Source organism: Falco rusticolus, chromosome 7, assembly GCF_015220075.1.
Source record: "Falco rusticolus isolate bFalRus1 chromosome 7, bFalRus1.pri, whole genome shotgun sequence".
In the NCBI taxonomy this organism is placed as follows: domain Eukaryota; kingdom Metazoa; phylum Chordata; class Aves; order Falconiformes; family Falconidae; genus Falco; species Falco rusticolus.
Genome location: NC_051193.1, coordinates 12,779,580 through 12,805,243, shown reverse-complemented (window position 1 = coordinate 12,805,243; position 25,664 = coordinate 12,779,580). Strand labels below are relative to the sequence as shown.

At 44.7% G+C, this 25,664-nt stretch overlaps 1 protein-coding gene across 3 annotated transcripts in view; it reads right to left on the bottom strand.

Annotated features, from left to right (window-relative positions):
• The window catches only part of LOC119150785 (cell migration inducing hyaluronidase 1), a 114,923-nt gene that overhangs the window by 16,315 nt on the left and 72,944 nt on the right, over positions 1 to 25,664 (bottom strand). For all 3 annotated transcript variants that reach the window (XM_037393641.1, XM_037393639.1, XM_037393640.1), the window contains exons 12-18: positions 16,222 to 16,397; positions 15,432 to 15,641; positions 9,646 to 9,851; positions 6,285 to 6,354; positions 5,322 to 5,450; positions 4,537 to 4,622; positions 1,612 to 1,743 (exon numbers count right to left, since the gene is read on the bottom strand). In XM_037393641.1, coding sequence (XP_037249538.1) covers positions 1,612 to 1,743; positions 4,537 to 4,622; positions 5,322 to 5,450; positions 6,285 to 6,354; positions 9,646 to 9,851; positions 15,432 to 15,641; positions 16,222 to 16,397 — 1,009 coding nt within the window. The remainder of the gene's footprint in view (positions 1 to 1,611; positions 1,744 to 4,536; positions 4,623 to 5,321; positions 5,451 to 6,284; positions 6,355 to 9,645; positions 9,852 to 15,431; positions 15,642 to 16,221; positions 16,398 to 25,664) is intronic.

Sequence of the window (25,664 nt, the reverse complement as noted above, 5' to 3'; positions counted from 1 at the left end):
TAGAAAGATCATGCTTATTTCTTGCTCCAACAAGCTTTTATTATTTAATAGTGCTTTGCCTGACGCACACCTCTGTGCTACTCTGGATTTTTGAATCACGTAATGCTTTATAAAATATCTTTACAATGGGAACTGTTACAAACACAGAGAAACTTGGCTTCTCTTTCACAAACAGGGAAATCCAGATCGAACTTCCTTATTTATAGAAAATAAAAAAACAAAACAACCAAACCATACACACAACAAAAAAACAAAATGAAAAAAAAAAAAAACAAAACAACCCACAAACAAATTAATATGTCTTTCCACTTCACTGAAATTCCAAGCTTTTAGATGAGGTAAATCACAACTGTCGGTCCATGACCCCTGCTTATAGGAAGGCTACAATTAAAGTGGTCGCGATGGCATGGTCACGCCGGTGCCCGCGCCGGCTCTGTCGCCGGCGGCCGGCGCGGGGGGGCTGAGCCGTGCGCGGCTCCGCCCGCAGGTGGCAGCGCTGCACCGGGGCGGCCGCTCCGTGCGGTCCTGCCGGAGCCTTGCAGCTGCTGGGATGGAAATCACTGTGGCTGTAAGGACATGACAGGCTGACGGCCGCTTCCTCGCATTGACATCCACTCATATTTTGCTGTGGGAAAGGGATAAAGCGCTTGGTCCTTTAGCAGCCTCCCACTGCAGTTGCTGTGTAAGCTGTGCAAATGTCTCAGTGACGCGAGTGTTACTGTGAAAGGCAACGCTCGCTGGCCAGGGAGCGGGCTAGGTACTTCTGGTTCAGAAGTTCAGAAGCACCACAAACCGTATTGCTCAATATTGAGTTTCTGACTGTTCTGCCACGATCTCATTCTTGCCCACCTGACCGGTGGCTAAAGCCAGCGCATACCACCAGTTCCTTTAAGAGGTCTGGGTAACTCGAAGGTAAGGCAGCTCTGGCCAGGAATTGGCCACCAAATAATGGTGTGACAGCTATTCCTACTAGGGTTATCACAATATGCCTTGTAAAGTAGCTTTTCCCTTTTTCTCCTCTTTTTTTCATTGAGATTGGTATTAAAGGGGCTGGCTCAGCAAAAAAACCTGTAGCAGATCATCTGTTCTCAAGGGCAAAACAAATATCTGCTCTGACCAGTGCAGGAAACAGCCTTCAAAGAGCACAACACGCACCGGCCCAGTCTTTCTCCCTTGCTGCGGTGATGCATAGTTTTATGTCTGCTCGGTCAGTACCCGCTTATTCAGCGTAACAGCGAACCACATAAAACTGATCTGTGACTAGGCTTAGCCAGGGAAGGTGGTGGATTTTGCTGCTTTCTTTTCAAAGCACCTCATTTTTCATTTAAGAAATTAGGTTTTCTTTTTAGTTCTTTGCATCTGTATGTCTACTTCTGTGACCATTTTTGAATGCTGGTCAGCATCACACAGAGAAACAATGTGAGGGATCTTTGGTTCAGACAAAGCAGGTTTTGTTTGTGTTAAATAATGCCTGTGTTGACTTAACGTTTCGTCTTTAGTTCAATCTTGGCCATACAAAAGGTGCAAAGCAATATAAATAGTCTGAACCACAGCTATGCTCGCCATAAACACCAGACTGAACTCCGAGAGTTGAAATAAGGCAAAACTCACTGGCAGTTGTCCAGCCACACATCTCCACCCCGCAGCCAGGCCCCGTGATCCTGATTCTTGTAGGCAATAAAGCGTTCAATTATTGCAGGTTCCCTGGGCTTCAAAGGGTCAGCATCTTTGTGTGGGCTGTATCTGTAACCAGAAGGAGAGAAGAAAGGTTGGCGAGGGAAGGTAGCCTTGCTTGGCGCACAGCTCTGCTCAGCATCTGGTTTGTGCTAACTCAGGAACAGCTTTGGGACAACAGTCCACCCAGTGTGTCTTGTCATGGAGCGATGGCCAGACCCAGCTGCCAATGGAAGGACAGCCCAGACAAGGCAGTTGTAAAGACCCGCTCCAATTTTCCTTTCACCTTTCCGTTATTGTATTGTTGATATATTGCTGAAAGCATGGAAAGTTTGTTATTGCTCCCAAAAGCCTGAGGTATTTTTTAATCCTTTACTGTTATCCTTTAGCATACTCCTGTTATTTAGATAAATATCCTTTTGTTTTCCCTTTTGAGTATTCTTATCTCCTGGCTTTGGCTATGCTGCGGCACTGAGTATCATGCCAAATTTTCCTTGCTGGAGAAAGGAATTAAAACATCTTGGAGAGGGACTGTGTGTATGTCCTTCACTATTCCCGCTACACATTACCCAGGACACACGTACAAGATTTATTAACTCTGAAGTTCCCAAGTATGATGAAATATTGGCCTGATGCAGAAAAAAAAAGCAGACACAAGTGGAAACTGCAGCAACGTGTGCCCTCAGCTGCTGCCTGTCAGCCACCACTCCGGTCACAGAACCCGAGCAAGGACCTGGCTCGCTATGGTGATGCTGAGCTTGGCTGTCATTTACCCGGTCCTGAGGCACAGCTTTCCCTTTTGCTACTGAAGGAGCATCTTCCATTATGCTACACAGGTTAGAAAACCTGACAGATGAGTATCCAACTCAGTGCCAGCAACGGATGGTCCAGAGATTAAAATTCATGCCTCACCAATGGGTAGCGAGGCCAAGCTGTCAGATCACTAACAGCTATTCAATAGCACTTTGCTTTCCTTAATAAGCCATCATATCAATCTAAAACTGAGCATCAGGCTGATAGGGTTCCAGTAAATGAATATTGCTTTGGCAGCTTCATCACTGTGAATTTGCTTTCAGACAGAGATTTAGTATCAGCCCTTGTGAATTCCCCAGGCATTGTTAAATACGGATATTTGGAGATGGATTCCAGTTTCATTCACATCCATGTATAACCGGAGGAACACTACAGGATACAGAATTTGACTCAGACATTTAATGCTGTAACTGAATGCAGAATAATCTCTCCAACTCTGCAACTGTCCAGCCTGCCCCAAAGTTTGCCCCAGCCAGTCCAACCATAAGCATTTATTTAGTCTTTCTGTCTTGATACATGAAAGGCAGAAAAAGGTATAAATAATCTGAGCTACAGCCTGTGCTGGTGGGTAATCCCTGAGCATAAACATGACTGCATTATGAATTGCTTGGCTTCCAGGGGTCATTCCTGCCCTTGTATGGCAAGGGACAAATTGCCTTTTGTAATCCCTTCCTGCGCCTGTGGCAGCAGGCAGTTTCCCAAGGCATGTGCTCAGCTACATGGAAAAGCAGTATCAGACTCCCAAGAGAATTTGGAGGTACTTGCAGAGCAGGCTTCTCTTAATAACTCATTTTTTAGAAGTTACTTTTATCATTCAATTAATCATTCAATTAATTGAGCATTAAAATAATGTAAATAATATTCACTTTTGAACATCTTTTAACATCAGCTGCTAGGCAGAGCACTGGGGTGGTGTGGATCCCAGGATAACCGATATCTGAGCTGCTGGCTGGGTTCCCCTGTGGAGGAGGACCAATCCCACCCCTGCAGTGCTTGCCCAGCATGTGACTACAGCAATCTGGGTAAGCCATGCCCCACAGATGGAAAGGAGAAAAGAAAGAAATTGTCATTCTCCCCTGCTGCACAGAGGTTTTCAGCAGATTTCTCTTCTCTGCGTGGTTTCTTCTGTCAAGAAACCCAGTCATGGGGGAATGCAGGTTGGGTGCAACAGCAGGCAATTCATCTAATAGGAGAGAAAACTATGAAACTTGAGAATATGCAAGTCATTCTCTCTCCCTGGGGTTGGTAACTAAGTTAAGAGCCAGACTCAATCTCTACCGAGATAAAAGGGTACAAGTGCGGTCCTCAGGCTATTACATTTTGCCTGCAAGAAGCACTCTGCTTACATGAGCCTCCACATGGAGTCCGCTTTGGGGAAAGAGAGGGGGTTCTCAGAAGCTATCAGACCATGGTAGGTCAGCCGATACCATGTGCTTTATAGAGAGGTTTCCAGTATTTCTCAATGACTCTGTTATGCCACACAGAGGCTGTGTGCAGCAGCAGGGATGAAGAGCGGCTTTGTGTATTTCATTGTAATTATTATTGCAGTCAGATCTGGAACTAGACAGAAATTTGAAATCAAAGTGTGAGCTCCATCACGTAAACACTCCCTGTGCAAGCAGGTCCTGAAGGATTGAAGAAAATCAAGAGCATTCCTAGGAAATACTTTGATTTCTTATTCCTGGGAAACTTTTGCAGCAAGTTCTGCCCAGCAGAGCTGTTGACCAGACAACATTTAATTTTCTTGTTTATCTAAAAAATATATATAATCAGTGCAACACCCCAAAGCAGATGTAATATCCATGACAGCCCAGCTCAGAGCTAAAGAGCAAGGACAAAACCAGAAGAATGTGGGTGCTGGGGGTCCCTTAGGCTGGGGAATGGAGAAGATGAAGTTAGAGCGGTAAATCTAAGCAAAGACCTTTCCGCATTAAGAACCACCCCAAAGATATAGCGATGCTTCTTGTCACCTTCCTTGGTGAGTTTCATAGCTTTCATTCAGTGCTACAGAGAAGTCTTTTCCAAACCAAACCACACAAGACACTTTACCTCCCAGAAATCAGTGTCAGGATAGGTCTTTTGTCCTTGGCAGAAGCTGGAGTGGTTTTAACGCCATTATCAATGATCATTCCAGCCTAAAAGGAATGAGAAATGCAATATTACAGTGTATTTATATATTCTACAGTTCTTTCCATATCCAGGCTCTGCCTTCAATGGTTCTAGGCCAAAGTCACTCGCACGATCCTAATAACTGCTTCTGTCAGTAGCACGTGAAACAGAGGGCTAGCAGGACTGTCCAGATTTACACAGACCCCCCAAAAGTGCTGCAAATTTCCAGAAACTGCACCTCTCTTGTAAATGCATGTAACCCCCCCCACACACACATAAACACCCTGCTGCAGTCTAAAGCAGTCAGGAACACACAGCCCCACACCAAGGCATGCTAAGGGTAAATAAGAGAAGGCGATTAGACAGCGGCCTGTATTTATCCCTCTAGAAGCTGTTCATTTAATTGCTAGCACTGGCAGTTGAAGTCTATAATTAGACAAGCTGCCAATAGATGCTCCCGGAGGCACTATTTCAGGCGAGCAGAGGAGCAGGCTGAGCAGAGGGAAGAGCATCTCTGAATGCCCAGGAGCCAAGCGAAGCGGGTGCTGGCTGACTGGGAGCTCCCACACCAGCACGCAGGCTGCTCTGTCTGCAGACACAAACAAGTTGCAGTGACTCTCAGTGAAACAGAAAGCACAGGCAGTAATAGCTTGCAGACCCAAAGGGCTGGAGTGAGAAGATGATGGTTTTTTTGAGGGCAGCAGTCCCGTTGCGTGCAGACTCACCCGGTAGTTGGAATGTGCGCGGTTGTTGGAGAATTTCCCCATCGGCATGTGCTCCGAGTAGCCAGGGGAATACATGCCCGCTGAGGGCCCTGTCGGCACGTGGTGCAGAACAAACCAAAAGCCTGTTTCCTAAGAAAGAGAATGGACACCTGAGACTTTGCTTGAACTTCTTTGTTGATCCACTTTAGCCCAAGGATTTATCAGTAAAGCCACAAGACATAAGCCAGAATATTTTGGGACAAATCATAGCCGTCAGCTTTGAGTTACATAATTATACGCAGCAAAGAACTTAACACACACATACATTCATATTCACACTCCCGCATCTTCAATGTGCTTTAAGCTAGGTTTTGACATCTACATTGAAGCTATAAGCAAGGCTTTCGAAATCCATCACACACACACATACAGTGATGTCCTCAGATCTTAAAAATCGGATCATTCTTATTTAGTTGCCTAAAACTGTATCTAGGACCCCAAATCTAGGTACAAAGATTTGGAAACTTTGGAAAGACCACATCTCTTTGTTTAAGGCTTGCTTTGCTTGTTTATTTCTCTTAGTAGGAAAATAAAGGCTCCTGATGTGACCAAGAATTTCTGTGGAATTAGCATTAGTGCTGATTGAAATTTCAGAACACCATTACTGTACTGCAACCAACAGAATCATTGCCAAGGACTTCACTGGGACTCCGCAGTCACATTTATTTAATTTATTCAGGCTGCATGCTGTGCAAAGGCTGGGAATTTTTGTTAAAGCCATCCTGCTCTAGAAACAGCAAGTGACAAGAAGTGTGGAGCAAAAGGAAAAGCATAATTTTTTATTGGCAGCACTAGCCACATTAATATATGTCTCGATCGAGCAGTTTCAAAAACGCCTGTGTAACAGAAGCAGGTTTTATTCCAGCAAGAGCCTCAGCCTTGCAGAGCTGCAGTTGTTACCAAATAAGAAACTTCTGCACTCACTTCAGATCCTGCAGCTGCACAGTTTATAAGGTTGTTGTGTGGGTTGGCTATCCAGAAGGTGGATACGGCACTGCGGGTCAGGAAAACAAAGAATAACATGAAAATGACAGTTTGAGCACACACCAGTCACCAGTCAACTCCCCCCAGTACAGGCAGGGCTGATACCTCCCCAGATAAGGGGTCCTGCCTAGGGGGCAAAGGGAACAGTGGGGGTTTTTTTGTTGTTTTTCTTCTCATACCACACGTGTCCTCTGCAGTCTGACAGACAGCACGGCCTTATCTTTCAAAACACCAAGTATTAAACGAGGAATTTCGACTGCAATTCCAAGCCTGCTATGAAGCTGTAGGATGTCAGTCATGGTTTATGATAAGGTAAATATGTTGTTGCACAAGTCACAGAAAAGAACTTTGCCCCCAGATAAGCCCTCAGGTTCATTAGAGACTCATTTAGTCAAGGCACCCAACGAAATGCTTCTTAAGCACTTTCCAAGTGTACCCTGGTACCTGCCTTCTCCAAGAGCTGCATTGATTCAGAAACTTTATTTGCTCCCACCCTCCCATGCATTTCTTTTGGGACAAAAGAACTCCATTTGTTTAACGTGCATAAAAGACTCTTAATTGAAGGATTCTCATCAAGAAGAAAAGATCAATCCATCACTGTCCACCCTGTGACATACAGCGTTCATTAACCAACAGGCACATGAACTCTGGGAGGAAAAAATACAGCACTCACAACCAGCAGACTGGGTCCCCAAAACTGAGGGTGAGATTCACCCTCCTGAAGGGTGAACGTATAGAACACTTATGTCTGTTTAAATCTCACTGTGAAGGACTTCACGGGGGGCCTTTAGGCCAACCGGGTTTGCTGGCCTAAGATGAATTTCTGTTTGTGCCCCTTTATTATGCAAACATAGAAAAATTTTTCTATTTTGGGCATGGGACTGGCCTAGAAAGAAACAATTTGAGATTATTTATAGGCTGTGCTCCAGTGTGTGGGCAAGGGCAAGGGCGTTCTATTTCCACAGTGACCTGTCTTTCATCCCAATCCCGTTCCTCAGAGCCATATGGATTGGGCAGGTTACTGTGTCATTTGGCACAATCCAATTGTCTTAATTTCTGGCAGCAGCTGCCTGCCTGCCTCTTCCAAGCCGACAGAGCCGCAGCCGGTGCTCATCCCTCATCCCGGCGCTGGGCGCCTTGGCTGCTGCCCCAGGGGTAGTGTCAGCAAACTCACGCACTTGTAGGCTGGATAAGCCCAGTGCAAACCAAGCTATTTTTCTGATCAGACCTTAAATTCTTTTATAAAGAAAGACATGGTAGATCAAAGCACCATAGGACCTTTTCATCAGACCTCCGCCTATCATTCCTAGCACTTTTTCATATAACAGTCTTCAAAATGACACAGGATATGTCCTTCTGACTATTAAATGGATTATCAGTGGAAAATGAGCACAATGGCTTATTAACTCTTATTTTATGAATGGAGACATTAAGTGTAATTTATAAACAAACACAGATGTGAAAAAGAGCATTGCATGAATTCATCTCTTTCCCCTGCCAAACTAAAAAGCTAAAAATACGTTTCTTTGGACAAAACCCTAGTTTGTTCTGAGGACAGAATGGGTGATACTGATACAGCCTCAGAGTAGTTCCAAATAAAAGAAATCCCCTGAAGAATTTTAGCTGTTAGGCATCAATCAGCCTCTGTCTGTCTCATTTTCAGGGTGGAAGTCTGGCTCAGAGACTTTCCCATTGACTTTTTGTGGGTCAGAAATTTATCTTTCTTTTTTAGTGTAGATTCTGCCCACCCCTCCAAGTACAGCAGAATAAATTCCTGGAGAAAAATCTGGACTACGGGCAGAAGTGTTCCTGTCTTCCAGCAGCTTCAACACAGCACCTATGCCCTGTGCTCTCAAGACAAACCTTCACTGTGGAAGACCTCCCATTCTGTTGCACGGGGGTCCTGTCCTCAAGATGATCCACCATCAGTTTTAAACTCTTAAATGCAAAGTTGACATCCAGCTTTTAATGGAAAACATTCTGTAAATGATGTGGTTCCACAGATCTGCTCCAGACCACTTGCTATGCTCCCTGGACTGCAGCTGGGGATCTGCTTGCCTAGCTGCTAAGAACACAGGTTTTGCTTGAAGAGTTTAGTACTCTCTCAAGAAGAGCTGGGGGGATGGGGAGAGAAAAAGAAAGCTAATCAGCCACCTGCTATGCATCAAAATGAGTAAGTTCCCTGAACAGCAGTAATTAGCAATAAAAACATATTCCTAGGTTGCGCACCTTGATTTTGGGGCAGAAAACCAGCTGGAAAATCATGGAAAGAAGGGCAAGAATGGCCTTCAGGAGCTCAGTGAGTCCACACCCTGCCTTACGACAGGGTCAACTACAACTACGGTATTTGTGACTTGCATTTCCCTAACCTGTGTTTAAAAGCTACTGCTAATGAAGAACCCATTAATTCCTCTAAGAAAATATTCTAATGTTTAACTGTGTGGCCAAGCTGGTTGTGTTTCTTTATACTTCATCTGATTTTTTTCTATAAGGCAACAAAACTGCAAAAAGAACTTGTAAAATCTCTTCTTTTTACAAAGGCTTCTATAATCCTCATCTAAACCTCAGCTGGCAGATCTGCAAGGACACTTGGAGGACAGGATCTTGAAAAAAGGGTGAAAGGCATTTGGCATTTTTCAAGTTTAATACAGTGTTTGTGGCAAACAGAAGTTTTGAGAAGTTCTCATGGAAATGTTTTAATGAGCTTATGTACAGACAGGCTACTAGAGACCCAATGGGTGTATACAGTCTTTGATCTTTTATTGTCAAGTTCCAATTCTGTACTAAACTACATTTATTATATCATTTTGGTTTTACTCCAATTTGGGCAGACTGTGCCAAATGAATGCATAAGGCCAATGCCGTACCATTAAACAGTATCCATTCTTCACAGATAATGACTTTTGAATTAATGGGAGTATTTTCAAAATCAGCTACCATTTGAGATGAGCGTGAATGTCAGAACACAGCCCATTCTGAACTCAGCAACTTTTTGTGGAGGCATTGGTATCAAGACTCCGTAAGACACAAGGCATCACTGTGTACTTTGAAAGAGAGATTTTCAACATCTGAGGTAGGAGCTATGTCGGTAGGCTTTATGCTAAAAATGAAAATTACATTGCAGGTGTGAAGGCATCTGAAAAGCACAAGTATAAAGATCCCAAGGAGACTGCTTTCCCAACCTTTGGGGCATGCAGCCCAGACCTCTACAGATGACTACATGATCATATACATGTAATGCTATCTTTTACAGCTAAATCCTGCAAAGAAAAGAAAGAAGAAAAGGAAAGCTCCCACTCACCTACAGTCCTGCCTGGGTTTCGGGATGTACCCCGGGTAAGCACCCTCTGTGATCAGCTTGCACATCCTGCTGTCTCGGTCTGAGGGGAGCAGAGTGCTGGGTTTAACAAGCAGTCCAAGGCAGTGATCAAATGTGTTACGCTCTTCTGGTCCATCCTCCGTAAAGAAGCAATGTCCCAGTGCATCGTAACCCACAGCATCCTTCACCTACATGTACAAAATGAAGGTCGGTGTTCAGGCGTCATGCATCAGCCACTGCATAATAAGAAGTATACAATGATGCATAGGAACCTCAGTACCCTCTTGAACTCGGGGTGTATAAGCAAAACCAAAAGCAAGATCATTCTTTGCTCTTAAGAGCTCATAGTCTAAGCAATAACTCCAACACTTAAATTTAATTAGAATTTGTCATCATCTAGGAAAAGCTCATTCCATTCTTGTTGGCCTGTGAAATCAAAGACTGTCTTAGCATGAGGCTGGAAAAAACACGGAGTGGGGGATGAATGGAGGATGTTAGATGTTCACATCTGGGCTCATTCATCTTCACATGGAGTTACATGAGCAGCTACATAAAATGCATCTGAAAAATGCAGCTGAGCTGAAAAAATATTTTTTCAGGCTATCAGAGAGGCGGCAAGTTGTTTTCCAGACAGGCTGGCTTGTTTTAGGTTTGACCTGATCTTTTTTCCAAGTTGCTGACAGAAGCTTTACTTGACCCTGGGACAAATCAGCTGGTGTTAATCAGTGCTGTTCTGGTTTTGGTTTGACTGTTGTTAACACTGGGACACGGTTGTGGTGGACAGAACATTACCCATCACCCCACTGACAGATCTGAGGAAACTATTTCATGAGCAGATACGTAAATTCAAAGCCTAAGGCTAGGACTGGCTGGGGAACCACAGCCCCCAGACAGACCAGGTCCAGCAAGTCAGTTGTTGGTGGATATGTCTGGGATATGGAAAATTAATTTCATCTCCATTGGCCAGGTGAAGAGCTGGCTTTCCTGGGCTCTTTCTTTGCGCTTCCCATCAGCCATCACCCATCGACCACCTTGGACTTAGGAAACCTTCCTGGCAAAGGTTAGCCTGACACCAGCGCGTTCCTACAAATGCTTCAGATGAAACAGCAATTGCCAAGGGGCAAAAGACAATATTAGACTGGATAGAAGACCTGTTCTTTATGGTGCTATTGAGACACCTGGACACTCCCGTGCCTGAATTACTTTTGTAAACAGGCCTGAGACTCGTTCTTAAAGCAAGGAGCACCGATTTCAAATAAAATCCCAGGACTAGTGTTGAAATGATTACAAATATGTTTTCACATAAGAACACTTTGCTTGCCAAACCTATTACAAGCTTACATCTGCACACACATCTATTATGCATCATCCATGCTCCAGTGTAAATACTCAAATCTCCGAACACAAGTCACCACAGTAAATTAAACAGAGCCTAAATGACCTGCAAAGGGGTGCATTCCTTTGAGCTACCTTTACTGAAATTTACTGCTACCTTCCCTGATCTAATTAGATGATAGCTTTTGCAAGGTTTAGGCTTCTTTATTTAGGTGTAAAACATATGTCATTAGACTGAACTGTCTCCTCTTGGAAGAGGGGGGCAAATGTTTATGCGATATATTTCAGGAGAGTGAACTATCCTCAGAAGTTTTCCAACATGTGGAAGAAGTCTTTTAAATACAGAGATGTCAGAACTGCACAGAAACTGCCACTGAAACCCATTAACTTTCTTTCACCCAACAGTAATACTTAGAATACACATGAGCAATGGTGCTGTGACATTTAGATGACCAAAACAGTTTCCCTAGAGAAATGCTAGCCACTTGGTAGGGCCATTCATCTTTCCAGCCCGCACAGCACTGCACCAGGACTGAGACATCAACCCCTGTAGTGACCAGACTTCAGCTGGGGCAAAGCCCGCCTCTGTGCACGGGGAGTAACATCGCAGGGGAATGTATCTCCCAGCACGGTGAGAAAGGAGTGAAGCAGAAAGAGCAGTGCGCGCTGGCAGAGGGGTTCAGAGCCAGCAAATGCCCATCGTTCTAATTCATCCCTGAAAGCCCACAGAACAACGTGGAGTTACCAGCCAGGGACCTGGTCCCTAGTGCATTTGTCACCCTTTGCCTGATTAATTACTTTCCCTGTACCGCACCTCTCGGTCAGCTCTGTCTTGGTTTCCTGCACAAGCCCAGTACTGAAATACTTGGATAGCAAACAAGATGCTTGTTCCAAAATCACTTTTCCAATGGGTTTGATTTTTTTATTTGATAAAAACCTTCTCAATAGTTCATAATCTTACTGTAACCATGACTAATCTACGGCCTTCATGGTAAAGCAGTCGCTATGTAGTGTATCTGTATTAGTAAAAGCAGATAACCGCTGAAGCAGTTAGATAGCACAGCCTCTTACTCCATGAAGCAGAGCTCTCCCCTGGATTCTGCCAGACTGTTTATTGACCTCCATTTAATTTCCCTCCCCAATGGCTGCTTCTATTTTAGCTTGCACACTGGGATCCAGTGGAGAGTGTGGGAATTGGAGCAAAGTTGCATCCCTGGGACTGCAATGGCGTAACTAGGTGGTTTTATGGCCAATATATTAAAGCAAATATTGGGTAATTATTGCATTTTCAAACAATAATTATGGTGAGAAAAGAATTTCTACGTATTTGTTTCCAGAAGGACCCTCTGTGCCTTGCAGTGAATATGAATTTGCAGACAAGCGCAGAACAGCTCATCAATGGAAATGAGCTAAGGCTGCGATAGTGACTTCCAGCACACTGACAGACCCACAGAAAAAACACTTCTGTCTTCAGGAATGACTGGACATTCTTTCCTCCTAGTGTTTTCAGTATGAGTATCTCTGAAGTGAGATGAAGTGACATGAGAAAAGTGATAGCAAAGCAAGCAAGGAAGCCTGTATGGAAATTACCAGCCTGCTTTAATGACAGTTAAAAATAACTGATATCCCTCTCCCACCTGTTAAAGCATTTGCCCACGTACTCAACCACAGGCATGCAAGAAGTCCCTCTGAAATCAGTGGCTTAACGTTAAGGACATCACTAACTGCTGTGCTATGCTGAGGTTTAATAGCTCCACTAGATTTTTTGTATGACTTTCCGAAGTGTGGTTTGTAACACATCACCAAGGCAAATTCTCCCTCAGCAAAGTATGCTGTGGATCTACCTGATCTCAGAGGGAATGAATGGAGGAAGACGGAGCTCACCTCTGCGTGCACAAATGGTGTTCATGCATGTGGAAACAAGTAGTGTTGCCCAAGCAAGAAGATAATAGGAAACTAGGAAACGTATAGAGTAACTATTGCAATCACTGGAAACCATGTGGGTGTCTCTGAATATATCTGGGGCAGAAGTAAGAGGAGAGGAAGGAAATGAAGAGTCAGAAAGCAGATGAGGAGATTGTGGTGAGATCACCTGAGAATCAAGGCATGGACCTGCTGGTTGCAGATGTCTATCACAGAGCAGTGACACAACATTTAAGTGATGCAACCTGCAGAGCACGCTGTCTGTGATGCAACTGAACAAACTTGGTCAGATTGCGTTGTTTCACTGGGACTTTCTTTTCAGCTGTCAGCAACAATTATACAGTTAAAATAAAACAAAGGTAAAAGTGTTATGACTAGAGTGTAGTATTCACACATTTTGATAAGCTATAATCAACAGGGATTAAATTCGTGACTAACGTTTCAGATTATACATCTTAATTTCTAAGATTTCTCTCCGGTGCCTTATGATGGAGGCAATGCCCGGTCATTTAGGGAATTGCGGCTGTTGAGTAACAGCAAGAGACTCAAACTGCTTTCATCAGCTACATCATACTGTCTTGGCTGGAAAAGCCTGAGCACATGCATCCCTGTGCCATGGATTCCCCACAACACAGTTACCATTTGGGGAAAGCACAAAAGCCAGAACTGTTTCCAAACGCTCTATATGAACCCATCTGTCTGACTGGTAAGAAAAATGCCAGGCTCTGGGTATGTGGTTTGGCAAGTATTAATCAATAGGGAATGAAGATCTCACGTTAGATCCAGAAGCAGAGCTTTAGCTGCTCTGCAGCTCACCCACAGCTGGGCAGCCCCTGTGCAGCCGGAGGATGTGTTTGTGGCACCACTGGTCCCAGCCCACAGTGGTGTGGGCAAATGAATCCTCAGCGCTGCCCTCCCACTCCCCACACCAACCACAGCTGCGATGGGCAGCTTCGAACTGGGAAGATGCCATATGGCCCTGAATGCCTTAAATAATCTAGATAGCAGAACATCTTTTTCCTTCAGAAGCTGCGTTCACTTGGTAGGTTTTTAGGATCATGTTATAAACTTAGATGCATAGAGGTCAACCCCCAAACCTCAGATTCATAAATAGCAGATAAAAGCCGCTCTGCTTCTAGAGCTGCAATTTCAATGCCCTCTCTTCAACTTCTGTGCATTTTAATTATGCCTGTGACCTTCCCTTCCAAGGCTGCCAGTTTTGGGGGTTGTAGCCTGCAGTCTTTGCCCAAAGGAATACTGTAAGACCAAGGCCTCCATGGGCTAAAGTCAGTGAAGGAGGAAGCATTCATCAGCAAGTAAAGGGCAAAAATCATGTCTTAGCTAAGTGCTGAAAACAATTGCTATTCCCCAAAATAGAATTAGGAAAATAGAAATATAGAGGGGAAAAAGTAAAGAAATGTAGAAATACAGAAATAGAAAATAGAAATATACAGGAAAAGAAATTCTTACAGGCTCCTACAATGAGATGGTACAGTAACTTTACAACAGTGGTATGGATATGAACTCCTAACGCGCAGTGACCATCCAGGTTACAACTGCCAATGATATGTCTTCTCTTAAAACTCTGTTATATATGGTAGCAGGGCTCTTGACGGTACAAATGCTCCTCTTCAGGGCTCTGAAACACATCTTTCCTTTTGGAATATGCTGCTGTCTCACTGAACGGGTATGAGTCCTTTGCCTACAGAAATCTTGTCATTTTAAGACTTCATATGTGAGCTGATGCTTGGGGAAAAGTTTGGTCAAACCTTACGTTTATTTCACACCTTTAGCAGCTCTGCTTTTGGGATAGGTTTCTGCCCATTTCCTGAATATGAGTAAGAAGAAGCTATCAAAGGTGGGATAAGAGTGAGGAAAGCCTTTTGGTGCTGTGTGCCAGTCTCCAGGATGCTCAGTAAGGTAGCATTGTTTTCCCTCTGCATCCTTACCCCAAAGAAGAAGGTGGCACCCCTACATCTGGGGAGAATCTGAATGTGTTCTTACCATCTCTGGTGTCTTGTAACTTGTCTGGCAAGCACAGGTCATTCTATAGAATTACCCTAAAAGATTTCTTCTTTCAGAGGGCAACTCCAACAAATGAGAGTTCTGTGAGTGCTTAACGTTGTGAATGGCACTGCAATCACAAACTTTTATTACATTACAGGAAAGATGAAGCACGCTTAAACCTTCTGATTATCCTCTTTAAATAGCAAGCTCTCCGTCTATATAGACCCAACTACTCATTAGAGATGGGCTGGCCCGCAGACGTTGCTGCACACAGACAGAAGCTCTGCCCGCTCTGAGTCAGCACAGCCTGCAGTGCCACACTGGCCTCCTCCGTTTTAACGTGGGTTGAAATACACCTGGAATATATATCCACGTCAGGAAAAGCCAGACGCTAGCTCTAACAATAAAACACATCGTCCTGCAATAATTAAGCTGTAATAATGCTATGAGGAAATTTTTTGACTGGTGCCTTGATTGCTAAGGTAGACTCCAGGGATTCTTACCAGCAAACCATTGGATCCATGGACTGTGACACAACGGGAGAAGGTATGGTGAATGGAGACATCCTTCACGTACGTTGGAGGGTTGTAGCCTCCTTTCTCATCCACATCTCCAGCCATATGGAAATGAATTGGGTAATGCCCCATTGTCTGCTGGCCCATATATTTCAGTTCTAGACCTTCAATGTGGGTAGCCTTAAAATCAAGACCAATCTGGAGAACAATAAAACATCAGTCAAGAAACACAAAAGACTGTCGAGGGTAAGAAGGAGGGGGGAATACAGGAATAGGAAGGGTTGCACTGTATCTGCTAGGGAGATTTACCACGTGGAAGGGAGTATATGGCTGCAGGGTGAGAGAAAGAGTGTCATGGTGGCTAAGGGGATTATCTTTGATGCCCCCACTGCTGCCATTGCTACATTTAACTTAATTTTAGAAGGAAAACTATTTGCATTTAATGTTTTCTGTGAGTTTCAGTCAGCTGGGCTCAAATCGAACTCCCTGGGCTGAGCACCACTAGAATCTGGGGAAAACTGGGACCAGAATGTGGGGGCAATACCTTGGGTGGGTTAAGAACCAGCCTGGCTGGCTGAGCAATGTCTGCAGGGGCGTGAGGAGCACTTCAAAGGCAAGGGGCAGGCGGCAGCAGCGGGGTGGATCTGCTGTACTGCGGGGAGAGGCTGTTTGCTCAGTGGCTGACGTGAGGGGGTTTTCCCTTGTGCATCCTGGCTCCCTTGGTATGTGAAGGTGTGGCTGGGAGGAGGAAAGTGCAAGGAGAGGGCTCCAGCCCTACCTTGATGTGTCCCCCAAAGGTGTCGAAATCAAAGAAGGAGCATAACTTGCTGCTGTACTCATAGCACTGCCCTTCCATCTCGCCCATCACCACAACGTTGCGGCTCAGCAGCCCCACTTCTGCCCGCATGTCAACGCCGTCAATGACTTCGCCAATGTGGAGGTATGCCGCTTTCCCTAAAAGAGCAAGATCCAGTTTCAGGGTTACTCTGCCAATGCTGCTGGTTTCCCCTTGTGCTTCCTGTGGTGGTGCTGGCATGATAATGGAGTAATTGAATCAGCAAAAACTGTTGGCTGACTCCTCAAAGGAGGGAAGGCTGGAGCACAGGTGTCACCCAAGGTCTTGCTGAGATATTTGCAACAGAGGAAGTGGGATTTTTGGTCTGAAGTTGCTTCATTGAGCCAGGGAGTTAAACCAACAGTCTGTTAGACAAAACATAGTTCCTGCCTTGAAAAGGGACCGTGATCTTTCAAGATCTTTTTACTTTGGATCACAGTCAGTCATGTATGAACATCCAATGTAAAGAAATCTGATGACGCAGCTACTGAACAGTCCAGATCCCCAAGGTTAGGGCAGCACTTCCTACAGTGAGGCACTGGGTGCTGCTTAGATCCCACAGCACTATTCAGGGGCGAGCATCAGCGTGATGCTGCTAACGCTGTGGCTGTTAACCTAAGCAAGGAGAGGGCTGGGCAGAAAGCCTTGCGGCAATTGTGGCTTGGGACAATTGCAACCCCTCATCCAGCTTGTGGGATGCAAACCCTCCTGCTCCCTGCCCTCCCAAACCTCTCAATGTTAGATCCACCTGCATGTCTCCAATTTACTTTCAACACTTCCCTCTGCCCTGGTGTAGTCAGAGTCGATGGGAACTTCCATCTGCCCCAGGCCACATCTCCCTTTGCCAGGCCAAAGTTACTCGTAACATCCTACTCACACACACCTGGCTCCACGGAGGGGTTAAAAGCACAAAAGGCTTTCCCATGCCTGAGCAGAAAGGGGTGAAGTTCAGGCAGTGCGGATGTCTAGAAAGCAAAATCATCTCTTTGCTGTAATCTCATTCAAACATATTCATATTCCCTCCTTCCTTCCGCAGCTTTCTGCAGAGAATGCAGTTGGGAAAAGGTTCATCTTACTGACTACATTCTGTATTATTCCAGTAAAAATAAGTAATAAACTCTTTAAGTAAACACTGAACTTCAAGGAATGCCACACTTGCCTGTATTTAATTTCAATGGAATCGTTCAAATCCATAATTAGAAACAAATGGAAAGCCTGAAGCCTGGATATCGCTGCGAAGCACTTCATGCTTAAGCAGAGGTGCCAAGTTGAGGGGAGGATTTTGAACATTAAAACAGTCTTGTTTTTAATCAAAACATGATGCTCTGACTTTATAACAAAGATAAGCAAACACCATTCACTCCCTCTTCTCCTGCAGCTGGGAGTAGTGTAGTTTGATGGTGATACTGGGATTTGGGAAGGGTGAGTGCTCCGCCTTGCTCCGAGACAGCTGTGTTTGCGGGATGGGTTCGCACCACCACACGTGCCTTCTGCCCCAGCACCTCCGCCTTCAAAATAACGTGATCATGTGAAAAAAAAACAACTCTCTATGAACTAGAGCAGCAATGATGGCAGAACAGGTGGACACAGCTTTTTGGCTGTGGTGGGAAGATGAGACTCCTCTGAGCTCCGCACTCAGCCCTAGGAACGGGGGGCTGCAAGGGGCCACAGGTTTGCACCTCACCCACTTTTGCAGTTGCCTGCCTAGAAAGTCCTGGTCTTCCCTGTGTTGTTGCTCTGAAGCCAGTGAACCTCATCAGATGTGTGGTCAAAACTAGACCCAGCCCCTCCAAAAAGCAGCTTCGCTTCCCTTAGTCACATACATTTATAAAGCTGCTGCGGTGAGTGTCCTCCACACGAGGGTACTCTGTGCTGGACCCTTGAGAGAGGCTGTTAAGGAGAACAGCCTGTCACACAAAACTGTTTTTAAGCTGTTATTTTTAAGTTTCCCCCAGAGCTGACCTTTCCTTGATTTACTGAAATGCAGGAAGAAGTTCAGATAACCATAAGAACATCCTATATGAAGCCACATCTCCAGGATTTGTGGCAGTGAAATTAGATAGGCAGTTTTGTTATTCATGTGCTGAGCTCTAGAATAATAAATGTCATGCTTGCACGTATTTAATTTAATTTAACACCAGTCCAGACATGCAAAACAGGGTAAGCACTGACAGAAATGTTAAATACAGACTAACCGGTTTCTAAATATAACTTCTTGGGTGCATGTTTTTCACTTTGTGCTTTTGCTGACTTGACTTGTTTGGAGATAAAAGGAGAGATGGAAAACAATTCCCTTCCAACGTAAAAGTGGATTTTGAATAATAGCTCCTTTAACAGAGTTTTGAAAAACAAACCTCTCCTAAGGCAGCTAGAAATTCAGGCTCCCCATGGCAATAGGGCTGTGCTCCTGAAACAGCTTGTGGCAGACAGACCCTGGCACGGGAGCCCTCAGGTGCTGTAAATACCTGCTGGGATCCAGCACCCTGGTACTGGCCACTTGCCATGGGGCTGGGAGCACCACGATGTGCATTTATAGACACGCGGCACTTCCAGGGAGCCACTGGGGCATGTTTAGTGACAGACATGAAAAAAACCACAACAAAAGAGGCTGCTCCGTGACGAGTTTAGGGAGTGCACACAGGGATGGGAGCATCTCACTCTGCAGAGCTACAAATTTGAAGTCAGGCTGCTGTTCACAGCCAGCACATGGAGCCTTCCCAGCGAGCAGCCACGATCCCTGAGACCCCGAGCACTGGCCATGGGCAACCCCCAGCCAGGGGTTTGCAAATTGGCACTGAAGTGGTTTGATACTAAGAAGGCGACACTGCGCTTTGAATGTGGGAGGAATGTGTCTGCTGCTTCAGCATCAAAGCTGATGTCTGCGATTGCCCAACTGCTAGCAAACCCAGGGGTCACTGATTCACCGTTTCCTCCTTTGGGCTTGGTCCTGCCGCAGCCCTCACGGACAGATGTTGTCCTGCCAGCAAGCCAGGCTTGTGCCATGGTATAATCTAAACCAAACAAAGCCTTGCAGTGACACAGATTACATCTCCCCACAACGGGCCTGTGTGACGGGCTAGGAAAAACGCCCCGAGTTTGCTGCTGTATTTGTCATACCAGTGCCTCCAGTTAGCAAAATGTAAATTCACAGGGAACAGCTGTAATGTGTGGGCTTGCCTGGTAGAAGTTTTGATTCAACAAGATATGAGCATATTTCCATGCTTATTACTTGACAGTGATTATTAAAGTTGCCAGTTGTTGGTAAGGACAAGGTAATTATTAAAAGAAAGTATGCCTTAAAATAAACATAGATGATGCACTCATCAAGGGCATGCCTATGTCAACAAAGCAATTCAAAGGAGAGTCTCTCTAAACTGTACAAAGCTCCAGAAAAACCTGCCATACTTGAACCTAGCCATAAAACCTGGGTCTTAGGCCTTATCAGACCTAGGAAGGGTGGAATTTTAAAACTATTTCAGCTGCTACAGATGTGGAAGAGTGCTCAGCTCTGGCGAGTTACACAGATGTCTCTGAAATCCCGCCCAGGTACACTCATGCATTCCTAAAAGTGTTGGCTCTAAATGACACAAAGTGCTAAATCTCGCTTTCAGAAGTGAAACAGGTACTTGAAGGTCTGGGTTTGGTGAAGGTAAAAGTGGAGCTAGGATGCTCCTGGATTTTTTTTTTTTTTTTTCTCTAAGGAGTCTTTTATTCTCCTTTGGGCTCTCGAAGGCTATGACCTTCTCTCTCATGGTCTTTTAAAGTTTCCTAAACAAGAGTTTTTAAAGGAAACGCTAAACACCAGCTTGTCTGTTCAACCCATGTAACCCAGTGACAGTCAATCCTTCAGGCAGTCTTTAAAATCAGTGCAACTCATTGTAGGTGCCAGCCCAGACCTCCGTCAGATTTAACATTTTTGCCAAATATTTGTCATCACTGGTGGTGATGCCCCTATTGCTTATATTTACTAACCAACAAATGTTCACACCAGCATCCTGTCAAATCCTCATTATTCTGAATTATCTCAATGGGGTTTGCTATTGCATCCCTAAGCCACAAGCCTGTAATGTAACACAGCATGGTTTGGGTGAGCTAACCAGCTTCTCGAGTCATACAGTACAACCTGATGTCTTAATGAATAAATATTCCTCAAATTCATAAGTTTTACGTGGAAAATTAAGTTGCCAGTAGAAAGACATACAGCAGAAGGGATGAAATTCTGTAAGGAGTTCAGAGCTAACTAAGCCTTCTTGGGACAGTTTCCTGCTGGGCAACTCATTCCTATTACAGCCTTTTGTTCCTTTTCTCCTTCAAGATCCTGCATGGTGTCCCACAAAAGTCAGAAATACACCCTCTATTGCAGGAGCATGAAAAGCCTTGAGTTCACGTGGACATTAGTAAGTGTATGCTCAAATTCCCTGTCGGACCAAAGCCCCTGTAGCTCTTTGGTTTCAAGGCTGAAATGAGCGGATTTTACTGCTGCCAACAGAGGTGACAGGAGGATTGATGTGGACCTAGGGCAGCGCATCTGCTCATGCTGGCTTTAACCGGGCACTGAGAGGTCTCTGCGAGGTCTGTTAGTGTTTTATCCCAACGGCAGGGTCCCACCTCATGCTCCCTTTCTGCAGCAGCTACTTGGCAATCTACTGACATACTTCTGCAAATGCCAGGTTTTCCCTCCCTGACCTTCCGGGTTTTTCCTCACCTTATCCTGACATGTAAGTTCTTGCAGCTGGGATGGGAAGATTAGGCAGGTCTGGTGGACAAACAGAGCAAACCGTTACTTAAATCAGGCTCAAGCTCAACCCTTCTGAACCTCTGCGCAAGCCTGAATCTGTTTCTGGCAATTGTGCTTCCAGGCAATGCCCAGAGGCAGAAGAGCAAGCTCCCAAAGGCTGTTAGAACGGGCCATTTCCGAACATTTCCCACCCAGTCCTCAAAGTCCTCAAGCACCAAGGTGGCTGTAAGCTGCAGGGGTGGCTTCTGTGAGAAGCTGCCAGAAGGTTCGCCCAATGCCCGATGGAGCCACACCAGCTGGCTCCTCGATGGACCCGCTGCTGGCCACAGCTGAATGGTAATAAATCGCACTGATTTCCCCACACTGAGCCTGTTTTGCCGGTGACGGTAACTGCCGAGCGATCTCCCTGTCCCCACCTCGGCCAGGAGCCCCTCGTCATGTTTTCTCTCCCCTGCCCAGTTGACAAGGAGAGATCGAGCGGCTCCGGTGGGCACTGGGCGTCCAGCCAGGGTCACCCCACCACACTTAAAAAAAGAGCTTCTGGCAAAATCCAGCCAGAATGATGCCAACTTCTAAACAGAACACCACAGATCTCTAAAAGTGTCTGTATATTGATAGTGGAGTGACTTCTGCCACCCTTACAGCACAAGATGAATGCTGACACAGGCTGTGAAGTTGTTAGGCAGCTACGTATTTACATTTTTAATTCAAAGTTCTCTGCATGAACAAGATCACAGTAAACTCCATATCTCTCTAGTATTTGCAACCCAATAAGCAGGATTTAAGATATGTGTGCTCGTAACCATAGATGCACCAGTATGTGGGATAACTGCAGTAATTATGCCAGGCACAAATAGTTTTTTCATGCTTTATCAAGAGCATATAGGAGCACAAAAGAGCATTTCATCATTTTTGTTCCATGGTGAAACTTATCAGCATTAGTAGCAACTTCAGACAGAGCAACCAAGATGCAGATAAGACTTGTTTCCCAGGGAAACTAGACAAAATACTTGATCTTTCCTACTATCCAGTTCTATCATAACACCACAACCCTTCCTTCCTTCCTTCCTTCCTCCTCCCTCCCTCTGCCCTGCACCATTGTCCCTCCCCAAACCTTGTGAAGTTGGAAGATCAAACAGTTTTAATCTGTTCCCACAGAGAAAATAATCCAGGCACTAAAATGACAATTGAAAAGAAAAGTTAAACAAAGGAGGCAAGTGGAGAAAAAAAGTTCCATTCGAGTGAGTGACCATTTGACTGGGAGCAGGACCTGCAGAGCTGAGCCTTCATGTGAACCACACTTACTCATGGGAGCCGCAGTTTTGACGTTAGTGTAATTATTTCAATAAAGGAGTGCACAAGGTCAGTACCTGGGTTCCCTCCCTTGCCTTCTACACTGAGATCTGCAGTAGTCCACAGTTAAGACGACTAAATCCTACTAAAATCCAATGGGAATTGAGTTTTGATGCTCTTAAGCTGTTTTGAAAAGACCAGCCTCTAATCAATCCATTTCTAGCAAGTAAAGAAATATGAGGTTTCAGCAAGAAGTATCAAATATAAAGAGGACATGAGCTAACTAATGAGTTTGACTTATCTGGCACAACATGCTAAACCATGTTTATTAAAATATTATTAAATTACGAGAGCATCAATTATAATTAAACGTTAGTATGCCAAGCGGCTGCCACACCACAGTGTCTGTCCACAAAGCAGAGGTTTTCTGCCTCTTTTTTAAGCAAAGAGGCTCTTAAGTAGTTCAGACCTGACATCTAGATTTCATTTAAAAGGAAAAAAAAATGGAAAGGAAAAAAGTAAAGACTGAAAGGGAAACAAACCACCATGGGTAGGAATGGTTTTATCATTTGTCTTTCAAAGGGCAGACTTCTGGAGTTCTCAGCTGCTAACTAAACCTCTTAGGAAAATGAAGCCATTCCACTTATTACCAGTGACATCCCTCTGAGACCCTGCATAGAAATGTATCTGTGTGGAAGTGTTTTCTCGGGAGAAAAGCAATCTTGCCTATCTCACGCAGCAAAAGGCAGGCAGACATTTATGATGAATGTCTTCTGCATGCAATTAAGAGCCTAATGTGGCCACAAGCACCGGCTGTGCAGGGGCCGCTCACCTGTGCTAAGGCTGGGGCCAGCCCGCTGCTCGCCAACTATTTTTATGTGCTTGCTCTCTGCTGGCCGTTCTCCCTCCACACAGTGTTTGATGAGCCACTGGGACAAATAAAGCCCTATTTAACAGAAGCCTCACAGGTGAAATTAATTGAATCCCCATAAGTTTCACCAAAGCCAGTGCCTGATCACGGGACGGTGGGTTTGTATGTACGTACCCGCGCACTGGCAGGTTTCAGTGCGGGGCGAGTGCCCACTGTGGTGGTGTTTGCCTCCACCAGCAATGGTCACACCTCGAAGCCCACCGCTGCGGTGCTGCTGCCCCCCTGGCTGGCAGGAGTGTGCAGGCAGGGCTGCAGGCAGCTGCAGGCATGGTGGAGGGGAGGAGGCAGGGAGGGCACCCATCGCCTGGCTCATTAGTGCTCCTTATCCTGGCTAATTGCATGTCATGGCACAGGGCAATGGGTAAAGTTACACCTTGGCCAGGAATAGAGCAGATCAGGGACCACCTGGCTCCTAAAGGCAGGGGACATCTCAGCTATGCCCAGGTTTTATTTCATCTAGATTGAATTTAGAAACAGGCAGACAATTTCATTTTCTAGTGTGAATGTGCTTTCGTTACAAGAAAGTTGGATGTGATTTTTATTACTGGACTAGATTTTGCCTTGATTTATATAATCAGTGAAATCCCATTGACGTCAATGGAGTTGCCTGGATATAAGTAAGGGCAGATTTTGGCCTTGGTGTTCATCTCAATTGTGGTAATAAAAGGAATGTCCTAATTCTCCTAAAGAGTAATGGGAGACCAAGAGCACAATTACTTTAACAAGTGTTTCCACTGCTTCTTTATTTGAAATTTACATTAATGTTTTTTGTTGGTTTTAACTCTTTATTCATTTCCTTAAACTAACTTAGTTGCCACTGTTGTAGAAGATAAATGTAATTACATGAATTTCCCAGACCAATTAGATTATGGGAAACCTAAGAGAAATATTCCTACGTCATCTTTATTTTTACTGACTATCTTCCAAGATCATCTCTATGATGTGACTTGTTTCATACTAGCCTGGTACAGTTTTTTTCCAATAGCTCAAAATTTTCTCAGGAAAAATATTCGCTTGGAAATGTGTCTTCTTTGAAAGTACTACTCATTTCAAGTCATAAGACTATGATACATTCAAACTGTGAATAACATTTTTCTTGGCTTGATGAGCATCTCTCTTTTGAGCCACCCAACAATGAATGGCTAGAGCTCTGTGAGGAAGCAGTTGCCAAAGGAAGAATATTCGTACCTTCCAGAAGATGTTGCATCAGAGATAATGGTGAAGTAGTTCATTTCACAGAACTGAGCTAACTCCCTGGTGTATTGGATGTTCCAAGTACTCTCATGGTTTCTGAGAAAGATCTTACTGTAAATGCAGGCAAAACCTCTGCCTAAAGCAATTGCCAATGTGTAAGGAGAAGATAATGTAACGTGCTTGTTTACCACCAGGCATATGCTGCCTTTGAAACGCAGCCTCAGTTACTACATACTTTTATATTGTAAAATAACTTTGCTTTTGTAAACTATAAAAGTTAAGAAATCCTCATCTATTCACAGAAGAGGCAGTTCATGCAGTATTGCTCTGCTTATCAGTGTGCCAAAATACAGATCTAAAAGGGAAAGATTACTTCACAGACTCAAGTGGAGATGCATATCTCCCACGCTGGATTTCATTTTTATGCTGGTATCAGTAATAATCTGTGCTTCATCACAGCTACGCTACTTAATTGGACTTAGTCTCTGAAGGCCACTTTACTATCATTGGACTGCGACATCTTTTCATCAAAAGCAATTTGGTTTGGATTCGAGCTAGTCATCTTCAAGAGACAAATGCTGTGGCTCTGCAAAGGTTCCTGCTCCTCCTGCTCAGACCAACCCATGCAGCACCCGACCAACCCCCACGCTGTGGCTCAGGACAGCTCACTGGCCACATGACTCCAGAAATGTTTGGCGAACACATCACCTCTACGCAATGCCGTCTAGAGACACAGTAAATGAGAAACAGTAGCTTCAGTGGCACAAAACAGTGCTTCTAAAATGTGAAATTACAGTTCTTATTAAATATAACTTCCTTAGGAAAATAGCCAGCTGGACATTACTTCCTAGCCTTATAGTCTCTCATGGTCTGCTCCTGCCCCAGCTCACTCTTCAGATCAGCTGTGTTCACCTCCTGCTTTCTAGGAGATGATGCATTTCCAAATACAGTTACACAAATTGAACATTTCAAACACACCACCTGTATTTGTCTCTCTTAAATAAACACATCCACTCAGTACTGTGACTCGGGGACTCGGGGACAAAAAAAAAAACGAAAAGGGAAGGCAGAAAGGAACGAGAATCAAGTTAGCTGGCTTTCAAGCACAGAAGGCATACGTTTCCCAAAAACATCTGAAAACTAGCCGTCTGACTCTGGCGTCTTCCAGCTCTGAAATTCTTAATGGAGTCACCTCAGCACAAATGACAGAACTGGTGACCTGCAACACCA